The 10,871-nt window shown below is 37.8% G+C and overlaps 1 protein-coding gene across 1 annotated transcript; it reads right to left on the bottom strand.

Moving 5' to 3' along the window:
* Positions 1-493: 493 nt before the first annotated feature.
* On the bottom strand, positions 494-10,596 carry LOC106084625 (general transcriptional corepressor trfA). The gene is made up of 4 exons (XM_013248452.2): positions 9,402-10,596; positions 4,222-4,459; positions 3,555-4,155; positions 494-1,431 (listed from the first exon to the last, which is right to left on the bottom strand). Exons 1-4 carry the CDS (start codon positions 9,977-9,979, stop codon positions 860-862), a joined length of 1,989 nt encoding a protein of 662 aa, XP_013103906.2. The 5' UTR covers positions 9,980-10,596; the 3' UTR covers positions 494-859.
* Between the last annotated feature and the right edge of the window lie 275 nt (positions 10,597-10,871).

Consider the following 10,871-nt stretch of genomic DNA (forward strand, 5'->3'; position numbering starts at 1 on the left):
TATGTATACGTGTGCGTACATGAGCAGAGAATATGTGAGAAAGAAGATAACAACAAAGAGAATGCAAACAAAAATCTGTCATCTTAATACCGTCAAACCAGACCAGCTGCTAACGGCTGTTCGCGTGATACCAATTTTTTAAATCCGCCTTGGGTTGCGGTTTGCAAACAATATATGTAGTTTCTGAATGGTATACGTTCGCTTTTTCCAGCAGACAGCGCTAAATGTTTAACAAACAGCATAAAACAAAACATTTTGTATTCTTTTTTTCAGAGAAAAGAATCCAAAATGGAAGAAAAAAAATCAAATGACATTTTCAATCGGCACATTTGACATTCTTAATGATGTTCATGGGGCCTATCCACTTTTAGTCTTAGCAATTGACATAACCTTCTATAAGTGAATCCAGGGTACATATGTAGGCCTCTACACTTTTTATCTTCTGCACTTGGCTTTTTAAGGTGAGCAATCCATAATTAAAAAATTTTTTAAGCTTAATTGAAAATTATTTTTAGTATTTCCAAAAACGCTAGAATATAAAAAAAAGAATTTTTGGTGTTCGGTGATGTGTTCAACAAGTGCTTTCGTTTTTGAAAAAATAGGAATTTAATGAGAGGGATATTACGAGCTATGGCGCATTGGAACCATTTTATATTCAAAAACAGCCATGTAGCAAATTCTGGAAACATATCCCCTACATTCCGTTTTCTACCGTGCAAAACTATGCTAACTATAGGAAAATCTGTCGGCGGTGTACTTTTAGTTATCCTGGAGATTTTTGGCAGTGCTCCTTCACTACATATCTCAAAAAGTAGAAAAATAGAAGAAATATGAATTGTTTTTTTTTTCCTTGGGGATTTCAGTTCTTCAACAAATTTTCTGTTAATTTGTCAATAGATGGGCTTTTCTTAGCTTTTGCCTGTTCATCGCTTTGGGTAGGCAGCAGTTCTTCGCTTTCCTTGAGCACCTTAGCTTCTTCGACTTCACGCTGTTTCTGCAATTGGCGAAACTCTGTTGGTGTTAACATGCCACGCAATATGGTATCGTAGGTGATGTTAACCCCTTTTGCCGACATTTTCTGAAATAGTTTCCAACATTCTCTCTCTTTTATACTACGCACATATTCGGGATATTGATAGTTTTCCTCCTCGAGAGGTTTTTTAGAGGTAGTTGTTGTGGTGTTTGTTGGAGTTTCATCATTACGGTTTTCGTCCGCAAGAACCCCAGTTTCGTCCTCTTCATTCATATTCTTTGGTAATTTTGTTGAGCTGTTGTTGTTGTTTGAATGAAATATTGAGACAGGAGGCGCTGTCGGTGGTCGGTTTGATTTGATACGTGCTGCCAGAGGCGCTATGGAACCTCTGCGAAGCATATGCGAATATTCTTTCGAGGCAAATTGAAATGTCGGTGGATAGTTCTCCTGGAAAGAAACTAATATAGTAAGAAAGTTATTGAAAATTGAAAATGTCACAAATAGGAGAAATGGTAAACAAAACCATGATGACATCTTTAATAACTTATACTTGCAAAAATTCAAGAAATTGTAAGTCAACTTTTTATTGTTGACTCCTGATGTATTACATGACTCACCAATAGAAGGATACGACACTTGCCAGGATTTTCAAGTAGAAGGTTGCGTCACTTACAGAAGACCAAAAGTGCAAATACCCCATATACATTTGGAATGTCAAAATGTTCCAATTAAAAATTGTTCTGTTCGCGTACTTTAACAGGAAAAATTAGCAAGTAAAAATTTGTAGGAGAGTGGACCAATTTTGATTAGATCTAGAACAAGTCATATCGAAAAGGCTACCCAACGACTGCAGTGTGTATCAAGCAGAGATCCTTGCCATTAAAGATGTGGTGGAATGGCCAAGGTATAATGTCATTACGACTACTGTCATAAATATCTTCTCAGACAGCCAGGGAGTCATTAAATCCCAGGAGAACGTATTTCTGAACACAAAAATCGCAGATCTCTCAACGAGATGGCTGAAAGGTTGAAAATTCACCTATTCTGGGCGCCGGACCACAGAGATATGGGTATGCCTCTAGCGACATACAAGCTAAGTTTTCAGGACCAGGCCCGAAGTACAACGAATGATAGATGGTCACAAAGAGGGGGCTGTGAGCATTCCAAAACTATGTGGCCTAATCTCGATTTGAAGAGGTCTACTGCTTTGCTGTCATTGGCTAGAACGGACGTCTCGGTCATTGTGTCCGTCATTACAGGTCACTGTCAAATCGGAAAACATGCTGACAGACTGAAGGTTGCCAGCAATGACTTTTGCAGTGTGTGTGTCCCGCACTAGCAGTTAGCAGGAGTCCACTTAGGTTCTCATTTTGAGAACCTGTCTGATTTAGCTGATGCGAACATTGACAAGTTATTGTTGTTTAAAGCAATCTGGAATGTTCAACGGTAGGAACTATAAGGCATCTTCCTTCTTCTGTGGTATCCCAATGAACGAAAATGTCTAAGTGAGACTGCCACTTAAACCTAACCTAGCCTAAACTAAGACCCATTTTACTTTCTTATCATTGTAAAACAGTTTTTTGCACATAATAAAATAAATCCTTTTAAGATTTTAGGAAAAAATCACAGCTGTGATACCATGACTTTGACATTTAAATTTGCTGCAAAATCAAAACAAAAATAAAAAAATTATACTCAGTTGTTCGCATGACCTCACCTTTTTAGTACATCCTGGTTGCAATCAGGATTTACTAAATAAAGTTACAAAGGCAATCAACCGGCATACAATTTTTGACACTTTTTCTCATTGAAAATGTCAACAGCATTGTCATTAAGCCTAGTACTGACTTCACTCGCAGCGCGAAAATGTCTATTACGATATCCGACGGACTCTATTCTTCGCCAGAACACAAACAACAACAAGCCACAAAAACGACAACAGCATTGAGGCAGAGTTAATTGCCGCCTAATTTCGTTTACAACAAATTGAAGCGAAATTTATTCTGCCGCAGAGATATGTCGCTACTACTTGGCTCATAAACTTGTTACCACTTCTAGGAAATGTGTTCGCATTTTCTTCGTCACCATTTTTTTATAATGTGTTTTGACAGTTGTTCGGGCGAAAATTCGAAGTCAGTTCTAGACTTTAATGATGCCAATTTTTACTGTGTTACATTAATTTTTTGTTTACTTTTTTTCATATTTAAGTAATTTTTTAAACGTCTCATTTTGACATAAGATTGGAAAATTTTCCAAATTTTCTTTCCTTGAGCCTAGTACTGACTTCATTCACAGCGAAACTGCCTATTAATTTATTGCGTAATCCGACTGAATCTTTTATTTGTCAGAACACAATGAAGAGTTGAACAACAACACACAACAAAAACATAAGTATTGAAGCAGAGTTGATTCGGTCCATTTCCTGAGCATTTATTTACTTTTTTCGCTACTATTTTGCTCATGGAACTCGGTACCACTTGTACGGAATGTGTTCGCATTATCTTCCTCAAAATTTTTTTATAGAGAATTTGACAGTTGTTCGTGTGAAAAGTCGAAGTCAGTACTAAGCTTTAAAACTTACCAGATTTTCCTGATTTCCTTAGAGATGGTGGCCTTCTCGTCGGACTATTACAGTCCGAGTTAGTGGGCGTTGAGGGGCAATCTTCCTTTTCGGAATCGGAGCCTTCCGAACTTATCAGTGACACTAGGGTAATTACATCGGGCGCTACAGATCTTGAGCGTTGCAAAATTTTTTTGCCGGCGGCAGATTTTGGGTCTAAGTTCAAGTCATTGACATTATTCAAATGATCGGATGGTGAAGAATCACGATCACAGGTAATGGTGCGTGTATTCAATTTACGACGCCTTGGTTTGCGTTTGTTAGCCAAAAATGAACCCTTGGAATTTTCATCGATACTGCGTACTGGTGCCGACATAGCACGTACCAACGGTGCTCTCCTTTGTACTGTTAAAGCTGACTGGAAGTTAAAAGGTAGCTGAGAGTTTGGAGATTGTGGACCACTGACAATGGGTGCTGTTTGGATGGAATTGCTTTGTTCCGTATATTTGCTGGATTGATATAGGGCTCTCCTTTGCTGAGCAGGTGTAATGGTATTTTTAAGAATAGATTCAGGTTTTTTACTATCCCTTGGTAAAGAAGATTTTCTTTCAGAATTCTGGTACTAAAAAAAACAACAAAAAGTAATCAATTACTTAATTATAAAGGACTTCACATAAGTTATACATACTCCTAATTTTTCGCTGTCCGTTGAGGTATCCTCACTTTCATCTTCATCACCCGGATCACAGAGTATGTAATCATTCTCTTTGCTTGCATTCAAAGCATGTGAAAGGACAATGCTTAAATTGACTTTGTTCGCTTCCGTTTCCTTAGACGCGTTTGTATTCGAAGAAGTTTTGTTGGATTTTGTATTAGCCGCTGTTACCACCGTCGAGAGTCCAGAATCGGTTTTGGTTTTGCTAGTGCTAAAATGAAATTGAACTTCCCAGTGATTGAATTTCATGACTATGAAATGGAAATTGTAATAGTGGGTGGGATTGCCAAGTGGAAGGAGGTATGATCCATGCCGACTGGTACTCATCGCCTCTTTCTCTCTCACATGTCGTCATTTTGTGTCATGTCAGAGTCGGTCGTCAGTCAGGCAGCCTGCCTAAAGTAAATAAACCAATAAAAGTACTTGTGCTTATTACTTCACAAGTACCGAGGCCTCAACTCCACTTGACTTTTATCTCTTCTCGACCTGCATGTGTTTGCGTGGCAGGTAATCGCCGAAAAAAATCCCAAACCCAAATTATCAACCGAAAATGCTATGAATGAATAGAGAACAATTCATAAATTGCCAATGCGAGAGGATGAGAATGAAAGGCAGCAATCCTTCTCAACTCCCATTAGTATGTTGTTAAATCTGAACACATACATGCGAACATATACTCTTATATGCATGTGTGTGTCTGTTACATCTCTGAATTGGGCGTTCGATAGCGACAACGAAAATGAAATGAAACCATGTCAAATTGATTGGGTTTTGATTTGCAAAAAATTTAGGTTTATTTTTGGCAAATGACAATTGTTTGCCTCCTATTCAAAACAAACCCTGACATAAATATGACAAACGAAGCTATAAATATGCAAAATATATGCTGAAATCAATGCAAATATATATTTGCGAAAATTTTCCTTCTCTTCTTTTGCTAGGTGGAGCGTCAGCTGTAAATAATACATAAGCGAGTTTTAATATTGGCTAAAAATTGAAAACGTTATATGCCAAGGAACAGATGAATAAATTGTTGATTCCATGATAATAAAGAGCGCACAGGAATCTGTTAAAGTAGATTCTCATGTTTGTCAAAATTGTTAATTTACACACGATTCATCATTTTTGCTATCACACCTGTATGTCATTTTCATATGACATACACTAAAAATGTGACCAAATCTGATTTTTTTTGCGTAAAATTGTTAAAGTTGCGAGATAAACACATTTCTCATGAATTTGTGAAAACAATTTAAGGTCTGTTCCCGTACTTTTCCAGTAACAGGAGGAGAGTAAGAACAGCTTTTAGTCTCTTTTGCTACTTATTTGAATTAAACAGTTGGTTTTCATAAAACAGCTGTTCGAAGCTTAATATTTCTACTGCCAAAAACTCCAGTAAAAATTTGCAAGCTCTCAATTACCAAACTCTCACGCACTCTTTCCTCTCTTTTGCAGGCAAATTAAGTACGCGGACGTCTTCCAGAACAATTTGTGCAAATTTGAACACATTTTTTAGTACACGAACACAATTTTAATTTAGGGTTGCTTTCATTCGACTGACATCAAAATCAGCTGATTTCTTTATGCTTTTGTCAGAAGAGAGCTCGCTCTAAACCCAAGGGGAAACGCACTATAAAAAAAATGGTGACGAGGATAATACAAACACATTCCGTCCAAGTGGCACTGAGTTCTATGGGCAAAATAGTATCGACATGTCGCTGCATCAGGGAAATTTTTGCACAATTTTAATTGCAAATGTATTTAAATGCTCACGAAATGGGCCGAATCAACTCTCTTTCAACACTGTTGTATTTGTTGTGTGTTGTTGTTTGACTTTTGTTGTGTTCTGACCACAAAAAGAGTCCGTCGGATTTCGCAATAATTTAATAGGCAGTTTTGCTGTGAATGAAGTACCAGGCTTTAAGATGCAAAACAGCAGAAACGACAGAGTAAAGGAAACCATTGCACAAAACAATAAAGTAGAATCATAGAGGTTAAATTTAAGGCAGCAACAGAGAGTATCTACGGCCCAAACATGCTAGACGCAAGACTGATATCAAGATTCACTTATAGAAGGTTAGATCACTTGCGAAAACATAAAGTGGATAGGCTCCATGAATATCATTAATGATGTCAAATCAGCCTATTGAAAATAGGAGAAAGCCTAAACAAAGAATGAATGTAAAAAGAGAATAAGTTGACATCCTCAATGCCAAGTACTGCCAACAATTAAAAAATTGTATGTCAATTGTAAAAATTTCCGCGACTTTTCCGAAAGCAGAATAGAATACCAACCCTAAACTCCAATACTTGCAGAGTAGAATTTTTCAACCCAACGCAAGACGGATTTAAGAAGGTGGCATCACGCGAACAGCTGTTAACAGCAGGCCAGGTTTGACGGGATTAAGATGACAGATTTTTGTTTGCATTCTCTTTTTTGTTAGCTTCTTTCTCGCATATTTTCCGCTCAGGCACACGTATACACACACGAACATAAATTTGTTTGAGTGTGTTCGCAAAACGACGATAAGCTTGATGGCGGATTATACCATGTGATTTGTGGTTGTTGTACAAATGAGACCACATTTAAATATTTCGCCATGAACCCAACGGTACTTAATGTGATCACTCTGTTTTGTCCTTTAAGGCCAAGGTTAAAAATTCTATAACTTTTGCGTGTTGCTTTTGTGGGATTTGTTTGCAGTTACATTTTTCAACGCAACGCTCAAAAACAAAAACCTCGTTTACACTGCTCTTTAAACCCAGATTTGAGGCTCTCGTCAGCTGAATTTATTAAGGGAAAACAGATGATCAATCCATTAAATCCGGATTTATAGAGCAGTGTAAACAGGGTTATAGCTTAACGCGCTTATTCTGTTTTGGCCTTAAAGCAGAGTACACTATTTTTAGTTGTAAACGAGAAAAGCGTTGTGCAAAATGTTGGCAAAATTGGTCAAAAATGCTCTTGCAGTGGCTCTAGAAGTAAAAATCGGGCGATATACATATATGGCAGCTATATATAAATCTAACCCGATTTCTATAAAATATATCTATAATGTCGAGAAGCAAGAGAAAATCCTTCCTGCCATATTTCGAGAGAAGCGATTTACAAATAACCATTTGTTTGCAATATTACTGCGAATCGGACGAGGGTATATATATGAGAGCTATGTCTAAATCTGAACCGATTTCGAGCAAACTTTAAAGATATTGTGGAAGGAATGAAAATCGGGCGATATATATATGTGAGAGCTATATTTAAATCTGAACTGATTTCCATGAAATTCACCAGTAGTGTCAAGAGTCATTGGAAAATCCTTCCTGCCGAGAGAATCGGGTAACAAATGACCATTATATTGCATTATTACTGCTAATCGGACGAACATATATATGGGAGCTGTATCCAAATCTGAACCGATTTCGATGAAATTCGCGCATAAGAAAATCTTTCCAACCAAATTTCAAGAAAATCGGTTAACAAATGACCATTTTATTGCAGTATTACTGAAAATCGGAATCTGAACCGATTTTTTTCAATTTCAATAGACCCATACCAAATTTGAAAACGATCGGATGAAAATTGCGACCTGTAGTTTGTACACATTAACATGGGCAGACGGACATAGCTTAACCGAATCAGAAAGTGATTCTGAGTCGATCGGTATACTAATTTAAGGGTCTATCTCTCTTCCTTTTGGGTGTTACAAACTAATTCACTAATTTATAATACCCTGTACCACAGTAGTGGTGTAGGGTTAATAGCCGACCAGATTTGACTCGTTTCATTTCAGTAGAAGTCTCCCATTACCTATGGTAAAGTTTTAATAAAATTTTTACTTTATCATTGATATTTGCGAAAATCATGGGTTTTCAATGAGGAAAAACGAACGAATTTTTGCTTTATATCATGAAAACCTTGCCATATCTATGTAGGAATACATACTCTAATTAATGAAATTTCTTTATAGTAAGAGGAACCTCAGAGATAGTAAGAGGAACCTCAGAGATAGTAAGAGGAACCTCAGAGATACCAAACCATAAAAGAAGAGGACTTATCTTTATACATTTTGCGTTTTCGAAAACCGGAACAGGCCCGATAGTACCAGCATTAAGTCGTGTAAGCAACCAACATACATGGACAGGACGCCAACACTTCTCGGAATACGCTTAACATTTCCGGCTACTCCGGTCATTCACTCGACCCAAATTGAGCAGGAAACACATTCTCTCAAAAACAGTCACTCTTAGATATTAAATGAGCGCGACATTTCCGATATTAGGTCCGCCATATCGAATCGTGGGTGGATGATTCCGCTGCAGTATGCCCTTGATAAAAATTGAAAAGGTCTTGTTCTCTGCGGCATCAACACCAACACGATCGCTCCAATCGCACGCAGCATCTATGGCTAGCTCACACCGAGTTTCTAGCGCAAGTCCGGAATATCTTTCAACAAGAATCAGCACGTTATATGGATATACACTGAGGATACAACATAAGGTTTATCACAGAAGTAAAGGATAACATATTTCGCATTATCTCGTGAAAGATAATTTGACGAGTCTTTAAAGTCGACAAGTATTCCAAGGACACATTTTCACACGGGAACGGGACGTTCATGACCCTGGGATCCATATGGCTCTTTTCCTCTCGGAAGCTGACCTGTTACGGAAATATATACTCGTCACGGCCTTCCCGAAATGTTGTCACCATTATCCTCCCCAGTAAGAGAAGTATGCTTATGTCCCGTCTGTGACTCGGACATATTTCCACTTATGAGGAAAATTTCCTTATTGAACAAAACGCAGGAGAATCGACTTGATATGATCTAGTAGAGCCTTCCAAATGCTTTTAAATATCTATCTCCCTATACCATCCGCTTTAGAACATAAAGTTCTCCTTAAGTTCCCAGCACATAAATCAAAGAAGTCAATTCAAAATCCCCCAAATCCAAAACTCCCCAATTGACTCTAGCCATTTCCAAGCGGTATACCTTTCCCCATAGATAATTGCATAATAAAATTTTGCAAGGATCACATTTTTAATCACACAATTAAAGTTTCTGTAAACAGTCCGACAGTTGGCGTGGAAAAGGCGATTGATAATCAGTCCATAGCACTAAGCAATGAATTTAAAGCTTATTAAGGATACTTACGGTTTATTCAAACTGCCATTGGTAACATTCGAAATACTTGAAAGCCTATCAATTTCTATGTCGTTTCGTATATCTTTAGATTTAACCAAACTATTATTTAGCTGGGCCAATTCCTTATCCAAAGATTTCAATATTGACGATGTCGATGACCAGGCCTGTACACTACGCGACGGTCTATCGAGTTGGCCACATGCTGTTATATTTCGTTTAATTAAATCATTTGATTGGGGAGATTTTATTGCTGGCCCGTTGTTGCTGTTGTAGGTGTTAATTGAAGAGGTTTTTCGTAAAATATGTTTGTTGGTGCCAAGGCGTTGTTGAATATCCTGGGTTCGCCCTACGGACAGGCCACGAGTTAAATTTGGCCGGCTATTGCCGACACTGTTGCTGTTGCATGAGGACTGAAACTTCGAAGACGATGACGACTCTATAAAAGATCTTTGCTTGCGCACCGGTTGATGAGGATGCTGCTGATGACTTTTGTCCAGTGCCGACGACAGCTGCTGTTGTGAACTCCACTTATTTTTAGTGTTAGACAACGTCTTGTCGCGACGACGTGTTGTCAGCGATAAAGACATTGTGCAAATCCTTAATCCAAATCAATTGAGACACTCGTTAATTATTGCACAGTTTGCGATGGAGGGGACGCTTTAAGAATTTTAGTTTTTTTGTTAAATAAAACTTGTTAGAGCAATAAATTTAATTGTAAATCAATTACTGTCTGCCATTCATTTATCTGGCAAGTTATGGCTTCCCTTTCCTAAGAAAGACAATACACTGAAGTTTTAATTTGGAGGGGTGAGCTTGAAAAGGCACTTCAAAGCAAGCACAAATAATTCACAAAATTCTTGTTTGCTCAGTTTTCTTTTCTTATTTTAAGTATGGGATTTATGGGCAGACGTTGAGTTTTAATCGAATAAACACATTTGCATTTTCCTTTCTTTTTTGCTTTAGTTTCAGTTTTGGGATTGTTTAGTTTAGTTTTGGTTTTCCACATTACCCTCCCTCCCTTTATTTATGGCAATCAATATGCAATAGGTTTCTAATAGTTTTCAGTTACATCGAGTTTTTTTTGGTTTTGTTGAAGTTTTTTGCGCTCGACTAACGTTCGATTTTGTTGTTCACCGTTGCTTCAGCTTTGAATTGTCACGTTCGTTAACTTCACGTGCCACGCTCCAACTGTTTTTGTGAATGAATTTCCGACAATTCGTGAGCTTCGATTATTTGTTTATGTTGGCTGATGGCTAGTGGAGGTAATATAGAGCCAACCATAGTGCCTTTTGCAAAAGTTTGCTCTCACTCTACCGCTCTCGTTTGGTGAGTACACCCCCACATGAAGGTTGCCACTGATTTTTTTCGGTCATATGTTGTGAGGTCCTAATAAACAAAGGTAATTGTAGGTAGGCAGTTCGAGATAGGTTGGTAGGAAGATAAATTCATTTACAGGTACTGTACCGTAAACAGCTGAGT

This window comes from Stomoxys calcitrans, chromosome 5, assembly GCF_963082655.1.
Source record: "Stomoxys calcitrans chromosome 5, idStoCalc2.1, whole genome shotgun sequence".
NCBI lineage: Eukaryota > Metazoa > Arthropoda > Insecta > Diptera > Muscidae > Stomoxys > Stomoxys calcitrans.